The sequence below is a fragment of the Xiphophorus couchianus genome, chromosome 5 (genome assembly GCF_001444195.1).
Source record: "Xiphophorus couchianus chromosome 5, X_couchianus-1.0, whole genome shotgun sequence".
In the NCBI taxonomy this organism is placed as follows: Eukaryota; Metazoa; Chordata; class Actinopteri; order Cyprinodontiformes; family Poeciliidae; genus Xiphophorus; species Xiphophorus couchianus.
Genome location: NC_040232.1, coordinates 4236527 through 4257397, shown reverse-complemented (window position 1 = coordinate 4257397; position 20871 = coordinate 4236527). Strand labels below are relative to the sequence as shown.

At 36.3% G+C, this 20871-nt stretch overlaps 1 protein-coding gene across 2 annotated transcripts in view; it reads right to left on the bottom strand.

Annotated features, from left to right (window-relative positions):
- The window catches only part of herc3 (HECT and RLD domain containing E3 ubiquitin protein ligase 3), a 34082-nt gene that overhangs the window by 9760 nt on the left and 3451 nt on the right, over positions 1-20871 (bottom strand). The window contains exons 2-19 of one of the 2 annotated variants that reach the window (XM_028019292.1): positions 19977-20327; positions 17054-17213; positions 15710-15786; positions 14339-14560; positions 14084-14175; positions 13548-13678; positions 12411-12562; positions 11695-11768; positions 10327-10451; positions 9439-9498; positions 6427-6538; positions 5177-5366; positions 4876-5039; positions 4291-4404; positions 4168-4191; positions 3984-4085; positions 2637-2807; positions 1213-1356 (exon numbers count right to left, since the gene is read on the bottom strand). In XM_028019292.1, coding sequence (XP_027875093.1) covers positions 1213-1356; positions 2637-2807; positions 3984-4085; positions 4168-4191; positions 4291-4404; positions 4876-5039; positions 5177-5366; positions 6427-6538; positions 9439-9498; positions 10327-10451; positions 11695-11768; positions 12411-12562; positions 13548-13678; positions 14084-14175; positions 14339-14560; positions 15710-15786; positions 17054-17213; positions 19977-20199 — 2337 coding nt within the window. In that variant the 5' untranslated portion in view covers positions 20200-20327. The remainder of the gene's footprint in view (positions 1-1212; positions 1357-2636; positions 2808-3983; positions 4086-4167; positions 4192-4290; positions 4405-4875; positions 5040-5176; positions 5367-6426; positions 6539-9438; positions 9499-10326; positions 10452-11694; positions 11769-12410; positions 12563-13547; positions 13679-14083; positions 14176-14338; positions 14561-15709; positions 15787-17053; positions 17214-19976; positions 20328-20871) is intronic. The other variant, XM_028019293.1, reaches the window with a different exon arrangement.

Here is a 20871-nt window from a genome sequence, read left to right as displayed (position 1 = left end):
GATATGAACTACTTATTGCTCCTTTATTTTAGGTAACCGTACGGCTGTTACTGCATGTTGCAGCAATTTCAGCCCCACAAACCCAAATACTGCCCTTCAGAAACATTCCCATTTTAAATACATTTTTTAGGGCACCTGTCACATAAAGCAGTGCGATTTGAATCACTAAACTGCACATGGTAGCTTCACAGCTTTACCTCAAGATCTAATAAGGGTCAAAGTTCAGGGACATGTTCCCTCATGGAGGCGCTTGTTTTGTTCCCACAGATCACCTCAAATAACAGCAAACATCTGCCTGCATCAAGGTTATTATAGTTAAATAAAACAAGCAAAATAATGAAAACTGAAATTCAGAAAACATTTTTGTTAACTGAAATAAATAAAAACGGTTATTAATAGGGGGAAAACTATAACTAACTGGAACTATATTGTGTGTTTATAAACTTAATTGAGACATACTAAAATTATAGACATGATATTTTTAATTTTTGTGCTCATGAATCCATTTATTAGTCTTTCGAACTGATGTGAAAAGGATTTTTCTTCCACCTCCACACCTCAAACAAGCAGTTTATGTCAGCTGTGGGCAAAACGTGGAAATCCTTTCTCCTACTGGTGGCAAAATGGTGACAGCAAAAGTTTGGAGAAAATCTCAGTCAGTTGCTTATTCAACTGAATAAATTTTTTTTTTATTGTATCTTCTGTACAGTTTTGTCTACCTACACAATGTATTCACAATACAATACTTTGACATTTTTTAATTCTGCACCTAAAAATTAACCAAAAAATGAAGAAAAAAACTAATACACACTAAACAATATTTGACTAATAACAACTGAAAAAACTAGCAGACACACTCTAAAAAATAACTGAATTAGACAAACAGAAAGACAAAATGAAATAAAACTACAATGAAAACCTAAAACTATTATAAACCTGGCATGTATGAATCATTTCAAGGATCAACAAAAGTTTAAAGCTGCAAAAATTGAACATAAAGTCTAAAAACGAATTCAACTTTATTCTGTCCACTCGATCCACCTGGCCTTGTTGTAACGCAAATTATAAAACTTTTATATATTATAAAACGTGAATTACAACAGAAAAGGCGGAGTGTGACTAACCCACACAGCCGTGGTAAACCCTCTGCTGTCATTTTAATCTAAAGTCCAAAGTTTGCATGTGTGTAAAATCAGGTTGATTCCTGCTTACTTTGTCAGAGAACCACAGCAGGTTGGAGTCTTTATAATGAGTGAACATCCCATAAACAGGATCCAGAAGCTCCTTTAGCAGCAGCAGGAAGAACTCTTTAGTTACGCCGCCTGCGTCTACGGCTTCCTCGCCATCAAAGATCACCTGGAGGGAGCAGATAATGAAAGAAAGTGCATGTAGAAAGGGTTGCTACACACTTTCTATGTATTAATTCAACACTTCAATTTTCAGTTTTCTCTTTAAACAAGTACAGCTTTAAAAATTTGGAACATTGTGAAAAAGTTTAGTTTTTGGCTCTGCAGGAAATGGCCCTTGTAAAAAAAATTTAAAACATTATTTTTATTTTCTTTTGTTACATAATACAGAACAAAAAAAGAACATGCACATAGAAAAGGAACAGAACAGTGACAGGTGACTTCTTAATACAATTTTAAGGTGTTTAGTTATTCTAAAGGTTTCTAAATAATGTCCATTTTTCCTGCAGTTCTTCACCGTTTGATTGTTGTTGTCTTAGAATGCATGTAAAACAATTTAATGTAATTTGACCGATTATTTTAGTAATTGATTATTCTGACGATTAATTAAGTGATGGAAAAAAAATTGGTTCACTGTGTAGATTTTTCATTGAATCACTTAAGCGTAATTTATACAACACCTGAAATACATGATACAAATAAACAAATGATTCAGTTACTTTTTCAGTGAATGCCAAAAAAATGTCTAACATAAATTTTTTTTTTCTTTTATTAAACTTGAATTTGGTGAAGCTAAAACGCCACTTGGGTAGAAAATATTCACAGCAATAGAAAGGTTTTTATTTATCGGAAATGCAAAATGTATCGATTCTTTGGTACAATTTTGGTGTAATTACTGCTCTAAGTATGTTGTTCTTTCAGTAATTTGCCTGTTTTAATCTGTATACTCCATTTAACAATTAATAAAATACTTCATTAGCTAATGATTATTTCAATAATTGATTAATTGTTTCCACCCAACTTACAGTTAATGAAAGAGCAAAATTAAGTGTCTCAGAAGATTAGAACGTACTGAAAAGGCTGTAGTATATTCACAGAAAGTTGAGTGGAGGGAAAAAGTGCCATAGGAAAAAATGCAATAAGAACAGTGATAGCAGAAGACTGGAGAGAAATTCTGTCAAGAATTTAAAATTGTCATGAATCTGTATGAGTTTCACTTTCTGAAATGAATTGACAAAAAATATCGGACTTTTCCATGATGTTCTAATTTCTGAAGCTGTATTTGTACTTTGGGAAAACACAGAAGTAAATAAGGAAGGATCAAAATGAAGACTGGAAGCAACTTTTAAACAATCAAATGTTGAACAAAGTCTGCTAAAAAGGAACATTTTCCAAACTTATTCCCGTATTTTTATACCACTGAGATGCAAGAATCAGGGATCTGCTCACCTTGAGGGGCTTCTTGAGATCCACATCAGAGTACATGGTGAGCTCTCGCAGCGTGTCACTGACTAAATGGTTCCTGCGCACATGCAGCACCAGATATGGGTTCCTAGCGAGGTGGGGCTCCAGCGTGAGCAGCATGAAGACGTTGTGCAGATTTGCACCGCTGACGGCCATCTTGGCAAAAGAAGAGATGAATAATTAGAACAGCAGATTGGAAAACAGACCTGCACTAAAGTATTAAGTTGTTTTTTTTCTCTCATTGAATTTCAAAGCAGATAAAGATTCTTTCTCCCAACTAATTTTCTTCATTTTATACAAACCTGTAAGAGTGTGACTATAAAGGCTGAGTTATGGATGCACTTTTAGAGGTTTGCAGTCAAACTGATGTGACCCCATATATATTTATGAACAAAGAATAGCATGTGGTGTGTGTGCATTTACATCTCAAACTCGCTCGATGTGTGTTCAGACAACGCTTGGCTCTGTGTGTGTGCTTGTAACTTAACAAATTAATGTAAATGAAACATCAACCAGCAAAGCAAAACATTACTAAACAAATCAGAAGGATTTAGGAAAACAAAGTAAACTTAATTCAATAACCTTCTGAATTTTGTATCTTAATAATATTTAGTTAAACATACAAATATGCTGACTCAACACTGTCGATTGTAAGTAATACGTTTTTAATTTAGTTTACCTATAAATGTGACAAGCATTACATGGCTTGTCTTCTGTAATTACATTTTTAACTGAAACAGAAAAAAAACCCATTTATTTAACTTTGCATGTTTGCTGTTTTAAAGGAAAGGCTTCTATTTTCTGGGCTTGGTTAACAAATTTATTCTCAGTATAAGATGATGATTTGGGTCGCTTTCTTTCAAAACACTATATTCAGCCAAGTTGGCTTTTCAGTAAAAGTCTGAGCAGACGTGGCTCTAATTACTAAAAAAGACGAAGACTCTCTGTTGTACTTAACATTTTCCATTGCAATAAATATTTGTAATAATTTTGCCATGATTACAAATAAAAAATCTATCTGCTTCAGCCAAATTTGGACGGGTCAAATTTGCATCTTTTGAATTACAGTTTGGCGGCCACACAAATCAATCCAAGGGCCAAAAATGGCCCCCGAGCCACACTTTGGAGACCCCTGGATTAAGTATTGTCAGTAATGTCTTTGAATAAAATTAAATTTTCTAGTCATATTTCCAAATTCCTGTCAACTTTTAAGATTTAACACAAAACCACGTACTGCCCTAGCTTAGCAAGTTTTCTGGGGGACAACCCGTCATAAAAAAGTCTGATTATTTGGTGCTTGAAAACTTTTGCACAGACTTAAGAGGCTCTTACCTGCATTTGCAGTTCAGCATCTGTTTGCAGCATTGTCGTCTTGGCTTGGGCGTTCAGGATGAACGGGAAGGCACAGAGGTTCACTGAGGGAAAGTCGTTCTGCTGGGATCACAACATTCACAGCGTTACAAACCCAGCATGAACACGACTGATTTAAGGTTTTTAATGTTCAAAATCAAAATACCTGTGAGGGGGAGGAGCCCATTTTCTAAGAATCGAAATAAAACGGGACAGAAAAATGTCAGGATTATGCATACTTTGCGAATAATCTGCGTCAGACAACACAGAAATGCGACGCTGCGCTCACAATCTCAGCTTTAGTCAGAAACCATTTGAGGTAGTCCTCCTGGATGTCCACCAGGCTGCTGATGTCTGGGATATAAAAGCGACTGTACTCCACATGATTCGCCCTTAAGTTTACCTGGCAACACAAAACGGGTCTGGGCCTCAGAGCGGTAAAACATTTTCTCCTCAGCTCAGGCAGAACGTAGGACAATAAATCAACAACAATATACAATCACAGAAGACATATGATCAATATCAATAGATGGAAGACAGAATATTCAATAATGTAATACTATATACTTTTAGATGATCATATTGTATTATGACTTTATTACCAAATAATAACATTTTTCATTACAATCTCCTCTTTTGATTGTAAGAAAATATGTAACATTTTATTAATCACATCAAATTTGATCTGATTCAAATATTTCTTATGGTTTGCAGCAATTCCTTTGGGATTTTTTATGTCAGAAACTTTTCTATTTGTTCAACTTGTATTTATATTTTTTAAATGAAAAACAGAACACATAAATTATGATGAAAAATTTAAGATGAATATTTTTTGGGACTCTGGGATTCTTTTCCCTCATCAGCCGATCCGTACCTTGTGGAGTTTCTCCAGCAGCTGCAGCGTGGCCAGGAAGTAGTTATCGTAGAAGACGGGCACCAGGATCGTCTTGCCGCCCGTCAGCATGAACACAACGATGTGTTTGTACATGTCAACCATTCTGGTGAAGAAGCTGCCGTCCATAAAGCACCACCAGTTATCTACGGGAAGAAAAGATGACCAAAAAGCAGGAACACACTTCAGCTTTGCCCGTTAAAGCCGTTCAAATGACTTCACAGATTACCCTAAAAGAAATTTGGGATTATTTGGTCGCAGTGTGTGCATGGAAATATGATACCCAATACTTTGCTGGGGTTGGCGTCTAGTCGGAGAATAGCCATTGCCAGGGGAATAGTGAGACGGATGTAGTTCTTGGAGTCCTGCAGGGCAGGGTACTCGGACAAGATGAGGTAGATCCTCATGGCCTCAACGTCCGGTGGCGAGCGGGGTAGTTGGGGGATCAGCAGGCTCTCAAAACTCTTGGAGGCCTCAAAAACACACATTTATTACTTTTAATTTATAAATCAGACTTTTAAAAAGCTGCAGAGGGAACAGGAAACACTTTTAAGGCAGCAGGACTTTAATGGTTCTGGACTTTTGCCTCTTACCACTGATTGCAAAGTCATCTTGACATCATTCAAACAATCCCCAACCTACAATTACTAAACCATAACCGGCAGTGATGAGTCAGAGCTGCCGTTTCTTTTTTAAGAGCGGCGGCAGAACTTGATCCAAAAACAAACTCTATACACATGCAGAGGAACCCTGGGAATGATGCGCTACATAGAAATGGTTCTTCTCCAGCTTCCAGTAGGGAAACAGGAAAACTTCTACCTCCAGAAATCAGTGAGTGAAACATTAATGGATGCACAAGCTGAAACAATTAATTGGATCAATTGATTATTGAAATAATCTTCAACTCATCAAGTAATTGATTAACTGTTAACTGGAGTGTACAGACTCAAAATAAGGCAAATTACTGAAACAACATAGTAATAAAGTAAAAAAAACCAAAACTGTACAAATATACATTTTGCATTAAATGTAAACTTTAATAGACAAAAAAAATATTGAAAGTCACTAAAACATTTAAATACAAACTTATAATAGCCTGTGCAGAGAATTAAATGTGTATTTCATTATTTCATGATTCCTGAAGTGAATAATTTTATCTGTCAAACTTACCAATGAAAGTCAAACATTCAACTAAACCTTTATATCTTTTACTGTACATTTAGTTCATAACTTTATTATGTATTTTTATGTAACTTTGTTCCTTTTGGCCCTCCATAACATTTAGACACTGTTAAGTGGAACATTTTTCTGGGCATTTCCTTGTCAAGGGAATTATTTTCTTGTAAATAAGTCGACTTTTTAATTAAAATTCTGCTTTTGTACAAACCAAACAACCTCAATGACAGACAAAGGAATTTTAGGGTGACATCATCACCAGATAATCAAACTGAGATCAATGTGATCCAACAGAAAAACAAACATTTTTTATTCAGTCAATTATTTAAAGCTGCATGTTGATCTGTGGTTTATTACCTGTTCCAGGAGTCCAGAGAAGGCCGGTTTGCAGAGAACCTCAAACAGCGTTCTGACCGAGTTCAGATCAATACCCGGGATCTTTGGGTTGGTCTTGAAGTGAGTGTCATCACTGCGAAGACAAAAACAGAAACAACTGATACCACTGTAATTCAGAAGCAATTTTTCAAGAAAAGAAAAACAGAAAAGCTGTTGAAACTATAAACAAAAGGATGTAATTTAATATATTTGTCACCTGAGAGTTAAGTTCCCTAAATGTTTCTGCAGTTAGATTTTTAAATTCTTAATAAGTATAATAAAATAAAAAGCAACCAAAACTTTCTACTTGACAGTGGAGAAGCCATTTACAGTAAAAACCTTCTAAACGCGTTCAGAGTAAAGGTTGAATTTATCCTCAACACATCAGATGTCATCCTGTTGAGACCAAACACAAAGCAGATGCAGCAACAGCAGCAATCCGGGTCGGACCAACAAGCCACGACTTAACGACTCTCCGTTTAACGAGGAAACACCAGCAGGTCAGGCTGCCAAATACCACAAAAAGGCTGTTTTTCTCCACAACGTCACTCTAATGACGTAATTTTCAACTTATTGGGGCCGCTGTAGAAAGAAAAAAAAGGAGGATAAAATTTCTGCCAAAATCTTGAGAAATTAATCTATGAAATTTTCTAGAAAAAACTTGGAAATTTCTCAGTTTTAATGTAGACAAAAAATCCACTTTTGAAACTCCAAGGTTTTTCTTTAAAAAATTCTGAGATTAATCTAAAAAATTCAAACTTTTCAAGCTCAGAAATTTCCACCTTTTTATAAGAAAAGTTCTCAGATTAATCTACAATTTTTGAGCTTCTTTTCATGCAAATCTTTTACTTTTGAAGCTCAGAAACTCTTTTGTTTTTTCTAGAAAATTTCTGAGATTGATCTTGCAAATTTTCCAATTTTGAACAAAGAAATTTCCATGTTTTTCTAAAAAAGATTCTCAGATTAATCTCTAAATTTCTTTGGTTTTTGGCATAAATTTACTCCTTTTTTTCTAAGTACAATGGCCTTATTAAACCATCACAGTAATAGGACTTTTTTTTAAAATAAGGAGTGAATTAAAAGTGCCAGGTGAAAAATTGGGCAAACTCTTAGCCAATAAATGAACAGCTTTAAAGCAAATTCTGGGTAAAACTAATACAATAATAAGAAGGCTGAAGGGTTTCACAGATAGTGCTATTTGAAGTTCTACTCTTCTGAATCCCCTGCAGGTAATACCATAATGTATTCTTTTCCTCACAATTTAGATTTTCCAAAACTTTGCAATTAACCTTCAGAAAGTTGAGTGATGTACCAACTACCAAAAACAGAGTATTAATAATAAAATTGTTAAAGAATGCAAAATTTGTGAAATAATTAAGTGTAGATGAGCCGGATGTGTGAAGCAACCGGCTGGTGTCCATCTTTTATAAACCAGCTGTGAATCAGCAGAGAAACCCGACCTGTAATCCCTGCAGAGTATTGTTGGCCTCATGAACCCGCAGAGGTCTGCTTTCCACCCTGCTGACCTCCTGAGCTCTTTCCCAGAACTTGATAAGTAAACTGCTGGTAGGTCAGCCTTAGAGAACCATGACCTCCACTCAGGTTCACAGGGAAGAAGGAGCACAAATCGTCCTCGAACTAAACCAGATAACATCTTTCCCCGACTACATTCTCACTTTTTCTTTGCTGAATAAGGTTCTGTAAGAGGAGTAAAAGTATGCAGTGTTCAGTCCAATGAACAGCTGTTTTGTTTACACATAATAAGAAGAAATGCATTGACCCCAGTGATCTGTGGGGAAGCAGAACGTAGCGTTTCAGGTTCTAATTTAGCTTGCAACACAGAAACAAACAGCATAAATAACTCTCACATCTAAGGGCAATGTAGAAACCAATAAACCTAAAAGTTATGGTTTGAGACTGTGGGAGTGAACTTGTGTACTTGTGCACCCACAAGTGCTTGAAGAGAACATAAAAACTTGAGATTCGAACCCAAAACCTCCTTATCTTTCTCAATAAACAATAAATCAATTAATTGCATTTAAACAAGCTCGGTTTATCATTTCTCTCTTTCTACCAAAAACTGGATGATAAAATCTTCAATCTGTTACTTTGGTCTCATCTAGCTTATCTTTTTAATATAAAATTTTGCTTGCACAGACTTACTGATCCCTTTTATTTGTCATTTCTGTTGTTTTGCTCATTTATTTTGGATATATATAAAATGCTTTCCAGTTCCAGTGTTTATTTATCTTTGAGGAGGTATACCTTTGTATTACTTTAAAATGGTCTGAAAACAACAATATTATCATTTATCACAATAACTTCTGGGACAATTTATCAGCAGTGCCACCAATCGAAATCCAATTTGGTGAGATTCTTCACTAACCGTATTTGTAAGGAAACACATGTTAAAGTAATAATGTAGTTTTTATTTATCAGTTTAAAAGGATTTTACAGTAGTAAACAAGTGGAAGAAGCTATTATATGTTTGCAATAATGCACCTCCTAAAAACATAACGGACTTTAATTAGGGCACTTAGAAACGAGTAAAGTGAGTAAAGCGGTGAAGAGCAGCAGGGAATACCAGCAGATTCAGCCCAATCTAAAAGCTATTTTTATACAAATAAAGAAACAGCAATGAAACTAATCTCTGTTTAATATAAGATAAAATAACTTGAGTTTGGAATAAATACTTTGTCAATTTAGTAACTAACATGTAATTCTTCCAACATGGACAAGAAACTGGATGGAACACCTCAGCATAAAAACTTTCAACTGCAAATAAAAGTATTTGCTTTTTAATTTATCTGATGTAGGACCGTTGAGTTTTATATAAACATCAAGAAAATCTGTACCGAATTTAACTCTATTCTATTCTTGCTGTAAGAATCTTGAGATTATGAAGATATTCATATGCAGTAAAGTGAAGCGAGTGTTTGTCTTTTATAAAAAGTGGTAAACTGAGTCGCCTTGTTCCAGATAAAGTTAGTTTACCTTTGGTCCAGGAAGCTGGCGTTCCAACAGGCTGTGGAGGAGAGCTGGATCACAATGTCACTGCAGAAACAGACAAATACGCTTTTTTAAATGATGTGTACAAAAAAAACTACAATTTAGTCAAATCACAAATAAAATGTTTCTTTTTTATAAGGAGATTTGCAACCTTTACAACCTAAGGATTAACTTTTATTCTCAGGCCATCCAAAAACAACTCGCTTAGTCACAAATGTCAAACAACTTTTTTGAATAAATAAATAAATGAAAGAGAGCTTCTAATTTAAGATAAATGCCTACTTTCTGACATTTGTTATCATTTTAAAGAACCATCATTTATTTCTATTTTTAGGATTTAAAATAAAGATGAATATAACATTTAGCAAAAAGAAAATAGCAAGAGCAACCTGACAAAGAAAGTCACTGTGAACTAAGAGCTCTGCAAAAGAGCTTTAACTGCCACTGCTTTTGATAGTCATGCTTTTAGTATTTTATGCCTTGGTGTTTTAAAAACTGAAATCTATTTCCCTGGTTGAATTCAAATGTTGATACTTGTAAACGATGCTGCTATACTGACAAAGACTGTAGATCTCAACAAGTTTTTTATTGTAAATCTAGTTACAGATTATTATTTCTGTGGGACGGAAAGTTATGTAAAAAATAAAAATAAACAAAAGCACATAGATTCCAACATAAACACATGAAAAACAGATCTAAAGAACGTATTGTTTGCCCTTAACGTCCTTCTTTGTGGAAACTGAATGCAAATATTGCAGGAATAAAACTTAAAAAATGCAAAACATGCCTTTGTTATTTAATATAAATTAAAATATAAGTTGGCTGCACTTTTAAGAAATTTTCAAGCAGTTAGCCGTTCATATTCCCACTTACTTTGCAACAGCAGAGTCTGTGCTGTACATCATTTTTAATCTCCATGAGTTTAACTGTTCGTAGTTGATCGGGGCGAGGCTTTTACTGACATTAACCACTCTGAAGTCCTCTGTGGCAGCAGAACTCTGCCGAGAACAAGAAGAAGAAAAACCGTATTAAACACAACAAAAGGGAAACAGGAGCCTGATGAGCTCTAACCAGGTAACAGTGAAAATATCTGATCATTTTTTCAAAGAACATACTGCATAGTTCATGCAAATGACAAAGTTAAGTCATAGAGACTACTACCACCTTGTGGTGAAACACTGAACATAAAAATGTTCACTGAGGAAAAGGAGACCCACTCCTGTCTGAAAAGCTTAAATAGGATGCATCTAAACTTGGTTATAAAAACATATTGTCATATTTCAGGACCAACATACATTTTTTCAATGTTTTTGAGGGCTCTCAAGAAATGTATTATCTGCACTACCATGTTTATACATAATGGTGTGAAATATTTATGGCCTTAAATACAAACAGAAACCGGACTGTTTTGTCTGCACAGTAACCAACATACTGATAATACAGTATATTGTAAGTTCATCATGGAATTCATTAAATTGTGTGAGTGAATAAACAAAATAAACTGAAAGTGTTCAGCTTTAGTTTTTTTTTTTTTATGTCTGCCAAAATCTGCAGATTATTTTATTAAATCAAATTAATAACCAGCCAAATTTCTCCTATGTGTGATTTTATCCAGAATAATTAGTTAAAAAGTTTGGGGGGGGGGGTTCTGGGTGTCTAAGCCAAATGAATAAGAATGTGTTTCACTGAAGATTCTGCTTGGTTGTGTATCACCATCTGAACTTCATCCACCCACCAAATCTATAGAACTGAAGTAACCTTTTAGACCCACAAACCCAGTTGCTCTGATTATTTATAGAAAACATCACTGCTGTTATGTTCTACACGGCTCAATAATACAAAATATTCTTTGGACACAGTTGTTGAGGGAAAGGTTGGTGCCGACACCTGAATAAAAATAAGCTAGAGCTGAAATTCAAACATTTCCTTTTTCTGAATGAGAATATTTATCACAAACGATCATTTGCGCTTTTAAATGCCTGGATAGGACACCGGACTGCTGGATCTCCAACTGTCTGTTCTCAGATGTTTCTTCTGACTTTATTCTCCTCACTGGACAAACTGCGATTTATATCTTAGTCTTTTGAACTCACATTTGAGCAACAAGAAGTATAAACATCATGAAACATGCTTTTTATGTTACACAGGATTGAACCAACTCACAGTATCAATAATTACAGATGAAAGAGTTATTTTTTGAAGAAACAAGTTTGAGGAGAAATGAGATCTGAAATGGCATACCTGTTCATTGGAGTACAATAAGAAACTGTGGTCTCCTCCACATATGATTTTTACAACTGTATATTGCTTTGAATCTGATGGAAAAAAGAAACAAAAGAGAAACTTAACATTTGATAAGAGTGATTCAAACTACTAAAATAAACCAAAATTAAATCTGATGAGTTTCTTTAAAGGTTTGTCCATTTAAAAAAATATATTTTCTTGAGTCTCAAATCTTCCAGAAATCATTCTTTGCAAACAATGTGATATTTTTAGTTCATTTCAGATAAATCAAACAGGCAAAGGGAGGCTTTGTTTGTGTAGTAACAATTTCCTCAAAACGAAAGACTGTTTAGCAAACAGTTTGGAAATCTGTCTTTGTAAACAACCCATATCAGAAAAGTCGAGGTGAAAGTAAATTAGAGAAGTCAGCGTTTCCATTCAACCTGAATGTTAAAAAATAAAACTTTTTTACTACTTTAAAGGCCTTCAGAAAACCTAGAGAACTATTGATAGAAACAACTTTAGAGCTTCTTGTAAAACTATTTGTTTGGAAGGAAAATATACTGCAAAGAAATTAGGAACAAATCCAGACTTAAAGTGTTTGCAAAAGAAAAAGAAAAGAAGTGGATTTTCTCTTCACTTTCCTCGTCGCTATGGCAACCATCCGTAAGCACACGAAAGTGTTCAGCAGAGCAGTTTGTCTGAGAATAGAGACAAACCTCGTGTTTTCTCACCTCTTCTCTGCAGGTTTCCAGTCAGGAAACTGGACTTGACGGGAAACGGGCTTCTTGAATCCCCCAGGATTCCCGTGCCCAGCTGGCCGTGGCTGTTGCAGCCGAATGCATAAACCATGCTAGACGACGGGACTAAGGCCAGAGTGTGGTGCCTGAACAAAAGAATTTAAATATCAGCTTCAATATTCAGAAAAAGAAAAAGAAAATCCCTTAAGAGGTGACAGAAAATCCCTTAAGAAAATCCCCTAAGATGTAAAGCAGTTGAAACGCTTTACATACTAATAGAATGCTAGTAAAACCACTGTGATTACTAACGTAAATTATCATTACAAATAATGATGCAATGATATTAAAATTTTGGCAAATATCAAAATCCAATGTTAGCACATCCATACTTGTAATAATAAATGACCAAGCCTGTCAAAATGTAAAATCACAGATAACTAGATGGAAAACTACTCGTTATTTCTGGTCTATGTTTGTTATTATTTATTTCTGCTCTACAATCAACGATGTTTGCTTATTTGTTTGTGTATCGCAAGACATCTTTAACCAATATTCACACATTATCACACATTTTTCTATAAATGTGCTGCCCTAAACATAAGTAGAAATCTATAAAAGCTTATATGAGATAATTCACAATAATTAAAAAAAATCTAAAGTTAAATTTTCTTTGGCTATAGTGTTCTTTAGTAAAGTTTTATTGTGAGGTGTCTATTATTTCATAATAATAGACAATAATAGACACAATAAATAATTAAAACAAATCTACTTAAACAGTAAAATAAGCAATCCTAAAGAAGATTTAATTTATAATTATTGTTTTATTTTTTGTGTAGATGTACAGAGTGGTGGAAGACTCTGTGGTGGAAGCTAGCCGGTGTTACGGCTAGCTTGGAGCTAGCTTGAAGCCAGTTCACAGCGCCACCCAGTACGGTTGGATGATTCTAATCATTTATCAGGGTCAGATTTCTCTGTTGCTGATTTTTCTTGAGATGGACACTGAGAAGTTTGGGAAACACGTATAATGACAATATAAGCTGAACAGCTTAATCTCTGGTTGTTCTGTCTGGTGGCAACAGATTTACACTCATAACTGATGAAAACCCTGAAGTGGTTTTAAACTGACAGTACCTGCCACAGGCGATCTGGGAAACCTCAGTGCCCATCAGCTCCAGAACCCGCCTCGGTAGAAGCTCAATGTTGGTGGAGCCGTGACCCAGCTGACCCCATGAGCCGTCGCCAAACGTAAACAGGCCTCCGTCCTGCCAAGAACAGAATGAACAGAAAGAACAGATTTTTTTTATTGCTGTTTGAAAAACACAGAAATCCTGAACTAGACTATTTAGTCAAAGTCTGTGAGTGAGTGAGTGAGTGAGTGAGTGAGTGAGTGAGTGAGTGAGTGAGTGAGTGAGTGAGTGAGTGAGTGAGTGAGTGAGTGAGTGAGTGAGTGAGTGAGGGAGGGAGGGAGGGAGGGAGGGAGGGAGGGATGGAAGGTTGGATGGATGGATGGTTGGATGGATGGATAGATGGATGGATGGATGGTTGGATGGATGGACAGATGGTTTAGACAAAGTCTAAGTCTGGGAACCAAAGTATTTCATTTTCGCCATTTCTCTTCTTTTATTTGTGAAACATTTGAGTTTCTGGACATGTGAGGGATTTTATACCTTTGTGAGGGCAGCGGTGTGCTCATCTCCACAGCTGATATAAACAACTTTTTGTGATCTCAGAAACTTGATGTGACACGGGACGGCTCGATCTGGAGAAACGGTACAGTTGTGAAAAGTTAGCAGACAGCAGAAAAGGAAATCAAAGGAAGAGAAATCTGATTCTCCATCTTAGCTTCAGGACCAAAAACACTCCACTGTCTGGTTCACTCATCTGTTTTCATCAATGGCTTTTTGTAACCAGCTGATTAATACCTTGTTTGTCATTCAGTCCAAGTTGCCCCGCCCTGTTTTTGCCCCATCCGAAGACGGCTCCCGACAGGGAGAGGGCAAAACTGTGGTCTCCTCCAGCAGTTATCTGAGCCAGAGGAATCCCTGCCAGGGACTTTAGGGGATGAGGCGTCAGTTTGCTTGGCTCTCCTTTACCCAGACCCAGCTGGCCGCTGGTGTTCTGACCCCAAGTGAACAGCTGACCATCTGATGAGGAAAACACAACAATTTCATCAATGTAAACATTAAGGCAGGACTTTAACGCATTCATTTTCATTAATTAGTTACACAGATACGTACAAATGTTCCAGCCTGAACTTTTTTGTTTGCGTGTTTCTGGTACTCCAGGAAATCGGACGCACAAGCGACATCTGCTAACAGCAGCGATGGATGACAAAGCCACTTCGCTTGGGAGTTAATTTCTGCTTCTAAGAAGAATCTGATTGGATGCTGGAAAAGGCTATTGTTGTGTTCAGGTTGTGCTAAAAAGAATTAGCCGACTGAAGCTACTCAAGCCTAAAAGAGCATCTCAATGCTAAACATGTAGCAGCAGCGCATGTTTAGCGCATGGACGCTAACGTGGATGCTAATGCTAACGTTAGCGTCCACAGTCCACATTTCTAAAGAAGTTCCTTTGCACCATTCTGATGGTTAAATAACCTAAATTACAGATTCAAAACATTAAAAAATTTTGGTTTTTTAGCTCATATCTTATTAAATTATTAAATGATTTAGCAGTAGAAAGAGCTTTTGAATTAAAAATGTTGCTTATTTTGTCAATATAGGGCTTAGATTAAAATGTGATTAATTGCAATTAATGAATTACACAACCTGCAATTAATTCAATTAAATTTTTTGTCAAGTCCTACTAGCAGAAAACATTAAAACAACTAATTTATACAGTTATGGTGCAAGAGAACATATATTCTACTTTATAGAATATCATAAAAAATAATGTAGCTTTTGCTAGTTTCTAAAGTTATCAGTGTCCAAAAACACCAAATACCAAACCTTTTTATTCCTGAACTGCTCTAAAGCTCCCACCACATTTATGCCAAGGCCTGGGCTTTGACTGGGCCATTACCAAAACATTCATTCGTGTCTTTTTCAGCCATTTTGTTGTGGATTTGCTGTGTTTTGACAACTTAAGCTGTTTTTGCTGATATGCTGTTTGGTTTTCTGGTCAAATTCAAATCCCAACATTACATCATGCAAATCTCTCTCTTTGTCGATGACACCATCAATAATTTGGAAATTACTCTGACAAATGTGCTAAAAATACATTTGGGAGGTAATTTGACAACAAGCAGTAGGAATATGCAGGTTTTGCTGCTATGGAGACACATTTTTTCCCACCTCTAGAAAGTGCGATACAGTGCTGGTTCCCACACATCACTTGGGAGATGCTGTGGTCACAAAGCCTTTTGACCAACCTGGAACAAACAAGGACAAAAATACAATTCATATCTTTTGCTTCATATTTTTTTTTTAAGAGTGAAAATAAAGGCAAGTGAAAGAATGTCAGTAAAACAATTCAACACTAAAAATAGGGGTGTTAAAAGATGAAATAACTCAAAACCCAAATCAATAAAAACACACAAATAAAGCAGTAACAACTAAGTGCAAAGTAAAAATTTCCAAATGAAGAAGGAATTGTTCAACTCTATAACCAGTGTTCACATCCTTTCTGTTATTTGCACAGTTTTATTGTCACTTATTGTAAATAATCCCTTTTAAAGCACAAATACACTTGCAACGTTTTGTACATTTTTTAAAATTATCCTACTAATTTGCACATTTCTATAGTATGAAATATTATTTTTAAGAGCTAAGCAGTATTTTATGTTTAAATTTTGCCTTTTTGTACAGTATGAGATTCTAAATAATGATTTTTATATATTTATCTTTGCGTGAATCTACATGCTTCAATTACCTGTCACTTTGCTGCTGTTACACCAGAATTTCCTCACTACATGACGATGAACAGATGTTTCTGTTCTACTCTTTGTGTCCTTTACAAGATATTCTCTTAAATAGAAAGATTTAAACTGTAAATTTGAGCTTTTAAACAGCTCAAAATTAGGTTGTTTTTTTTAAAGATTTCTGATATTAAACAACAAAATGATTAAGTTAATGTACATTTCAGTTATTACAGCTAAAAACAAGAAACCAGACCCAAAACCAGGGTGTAGTGATGGACTCGGACCTGAACTTTCAGAGACACATAAAGACAGTTACAAAGTCAGTTTATAAGTTACTGAACAGTTTAGCTAGCACCACAATGCATTAAAGATCTTCTATTGTATCAACCTCTCAGACCATTTAGGTCTGTTGGTTCTGGTTCTGCTCTGCATCCCCAGAACCAAAACCAAACATGGAGAACCAGCATTCAGCTTCTATGCAATACAAATCTAGAACAAACTTACAGAAAACTGCAAAACACTGGTTAGAGTTGGTTTTGAACCTTAATAAAACCAATCATCAAATCATTGACGGTTTTGGTGACGGCACGCATCAAAGTCCAATGTTTGTTCCTGGTTTTCTGAATCATTAGCTGTATGGGTTTTTCTGTTTTTATGATGGAAGGCACTTTGAACTGCCACGTTGATGAAATGTTCTATAAAACAAACTTGATTAATTGATTGATTGATTTTTGTTTTGCAGAAGCTTCAGTCTGTCACTGATGTGCCACCGGGTCACCTCGGGATTCGAACGGCCGCCTCCACTGTCCCCAGGCCGAGCTGCCCGCCTTCTCCGGCTCCCCATGCAAACACCTGACCCTGCTCACTGATGGCCATCGAATGCGCCCGGCCACACGACACCATCGTTATCTTCTGGGTATCCAGAGCCCCAACCAGCTCTGTGGGGAGAACAGAGTCTCATCAGACTATAAGCAACCTACAGTCATGGTCTGGGCACTACTTATATGATTACATTCTGAAATTGTGGCTTAGGTTTTTTTTTATTCAGTAATTGAAAAAAATTTAAAAAGCAAAATATTCCTAATTAGCTGTGATGGAGGAGCCGTCACAAGCAGGGGCTTAGTTATGAGTCCGTGTCAGCATGCGAGCACACGCACACGCATACATGCACAATCGCTAACTTACTTTTTTTTGCAGCTTATACTGGCGCGGTTCATCGTGGGTGCAAATGCGGTGTTCCTGCTTCAGTTAACATATCCATCCTAACTTATTATTTTCAGATTCAAACATTTTCCCGGGTCTATTTTCAAGGAGGGACATCACTACGTCACATGATGACGTAGTGATGTCATCGGAACGTACTGTTTTCTATTAAATTGAATGTTGTATTGTTGATCACAAGTTTATTTATTTATATATTTTCTCTCTTTTTTCCCTTGGTATTTATTACTTTGTTTAATTTAAGAGTTTACTTGAGTTAGAAGTAATTATTAATTGTTTTTGCTTGTTTGGTCTTTCTGTGGGCCGAGCTTGTGGCTTTAAGCAGGGCTCTACGCCACAGGGAGTCAGTCTGTGGCTAGACTCCTCAGAAGTCACACTGAAGGTGATGGACTCTTGCATTTAGAGACTCTTGCAACAGGTACTGCTGTTAGTCTGTTTTTTAACCTGCCTTGAACGTACTTTGTACATGTTCTGCACCTCTTCGATTTGTTCACCTGAAGAAAAGCTTAATAAATTTCACTAAAGTGATCTACGGCCTTGGCCAGCCATTTATGTTTGACCAAGTCATAATAGAACCCCGTCACATTAGTGTTGGCCTACATAGACTTAAAATTTTGTCTATCTTATGAGCTAATGTGATAACAATAAAAATGATTTTAAAAATGATTTAATATTTCTTTTTTAGGTAATTGTATGGCAGTCACAGCAATGCAGCAGTCAGCTCCTCTGCTTTCTCCCAGCGCTATCTAGAAACAATCAATCAGGGCCAGGAGACGTAGCGCTGTCAATCATGCTCATGTGCGTTAAAGCTAGCTAGCATAGCCACCAATGACAGCAGATAAATTGTTTTTCCTCGAACAGTAAGTTGTTTCTCCACAATTACCACATTTAGCAGCGTGTCCACCGTGATGATTGACAGCGCTAAGACCCACCTTCTGACTGATTGGTTGCTTTTGACTGGGAGCGGTGAATTTCTTCAAATGGCAATAGTAGCTCAGAGAGGACGTGGAGGAGATCAATCTTTAGACAGATTATCTGTTCATATTTTGATTTCACGACATGGTGACAGTTTTAAAAATAAATCTTTTTATAAAAGCTACATTCTGCAGCTTTAAAGAAACTCAAGAACTGTGAAATCAGAAGTCCTGTGAAATCTCTTCAGTGTAAACAAAGAATTACAAAAGTTAAAAAGACAAAAATTTAACACTATAAATTCCATACAGTTAAAGTCTTTGGAAAATGTAGAAGTATTTTAATTTGAACTTGAAGAACAATAAATAGACATGCTAAATCCTCCCAAACAAACCAAAACGTTAAGCCTGTCCAACAGCCCTTTTGGGCTCCCTCATAAACCCAACCCATGTGAGGAATTTAGAAATCCTGCTGCTAGAAGATTGTTCTATAAAAACTATGATGGATGCATTTAAACTGTTCCAGAGCGTTGCTATTCACTCAGAAGTAGAAGCAGGACGTTCAGGAAATGAGAAGAAAAGCAGAACAGATAATTACAAGCAGTTACTCTGTGTTTCCTGTGTGGTTTTCAGCTGCAGACTTTAACAAAGACGTTTAGCAGAAATGGATGAATCCTAAATATGTAATAGCTTCTGATGTTCAAAAAGAAATTTTGTGTAATTTATAATGATAATAATGTACTACTATTATAATACAGCCTACCACTCTAGTTTCTGCAGTAGATAGGAAAGCTTTCACTGATTCCAGCCTGGATTGCCTAAGAGGCTCTCCGACATGCCTGTACACATAGTGCTTCAGGGTTCCTTCACAGTTTTCATGGAAATTTCCAAACTTTCTCAGTAGTCTGCAGCACTAACTAAAGTCTACTGCGAGTTTGGGTGTGGCTTTAAATACACCTACATTCCCAGGAGGTAAATTATATATGAAAGAATTTTTTAGTTTGCACCACACACTTTCATCCATGACTAGGCCTAGTTGTCCACAAATTTTGCAGGACTAAAGATTTTCCCAGACGTTATTACGGTAAACAATAATGTTGTTGTTTTGAGACCATTTTCATGTAACATGATGATCATGGCATAGTAATGCAAGTACACCGTCTCAAACTTTAACTCCTAACAAACATTTAACAATGGAACTTTTTAAATATCCAAAAATTAACAAAACAACAAATAAAGTGAATTATGAACTTTCTGTAAACAAAATTGTCCTTCAAAAAAAGGACCAGTTGAGACCAAACTGAAGACTTAGGTAATCCAGATTTTGGTAGAAATAAAGGGGAAAAAAGAAAGCTGATAAATCGTTCAAATGGAGATTATTGAGCTTGTTTTAAGTTATTATGCAATTAATTGATTTACAGTTTATTGTGACAGGCTCATGAATAAATAAAAATCTTTGCTTCTCTCCATGTTTTCCCACATTCTTCAGATTGCTTTGCTGCCTCTCCACAGTTTCTCTCTGCAGGATGATGCACCTTAAAGCACTGAAGCTGCAGAACAAAAGCTTACCTGGGGACGTCCCATCTCTGTTGTGGCCCAGCTGTCCGCAACTGTTGGAGCCACACGTGTAAACGCTGCCGTCGTGCAGCAGGAACAGCGTGTGCTGCCCTCCGCACACGACCTCCTTCAGTCCCCGCCCGCTGAACACATGGCAGCTCCTGGGCTCAAACGCGGGGTTCCTCTCCGCGCCGATGCCCAGCTGCCCATCCCTGGCGTTCCCCCAGCACAGCATGCTGAAGAAAGGAGAGGAAATGAGCAGCAGTCTGAAGAGGCGTAGAGAGCGAGGGCCAGATGGAGGGAGACGATTCTGTTGAAGCCTCAGATCAGCCCCGCTTTCTCCTCTTCATGTAAACTCCAACCCTGGGAAAACAGCAGGAACGACTCATCATCTTCAGTGAAATATCGCCTGCTAGTTAACGACGGCTCTTCAGCTAGAAAGCAGGGATTTGATTTAGGAATGCTTGTTGATAGAATAAAGCAAGTAGAGAGACTGAACATCAGTTTTAAATGAATGAAACCAGAATGAATCATGATTTCAACCCCATTTCTACATTGTCACCAGATGTTTAGTTAAAAGCTCTTAATGTCATAATGTTCAGTTGTTGTGACTGTTTATTGTTTATTAGCAAATATTGGGGATAGAAACATCAATGCAAAATACAAGAGCTTTACTTCTAGTTTCTATTGCAAATATAGGAGCTTGTTTTAAGTCAATAATTCCCTAATAATTCAATTAATCAATAATTCCCTAATGTTGATGGTAAATTATTTCACTTATAATATATATAGGCCTGTCATGATAACAAATTTTGCTCAACGATCAATTGTCTCAAAAATTATTGCGATAAACGATAATATTGTTTGAAGACCTTTTTACACTGATTTAATGGAAATGATGTAATAA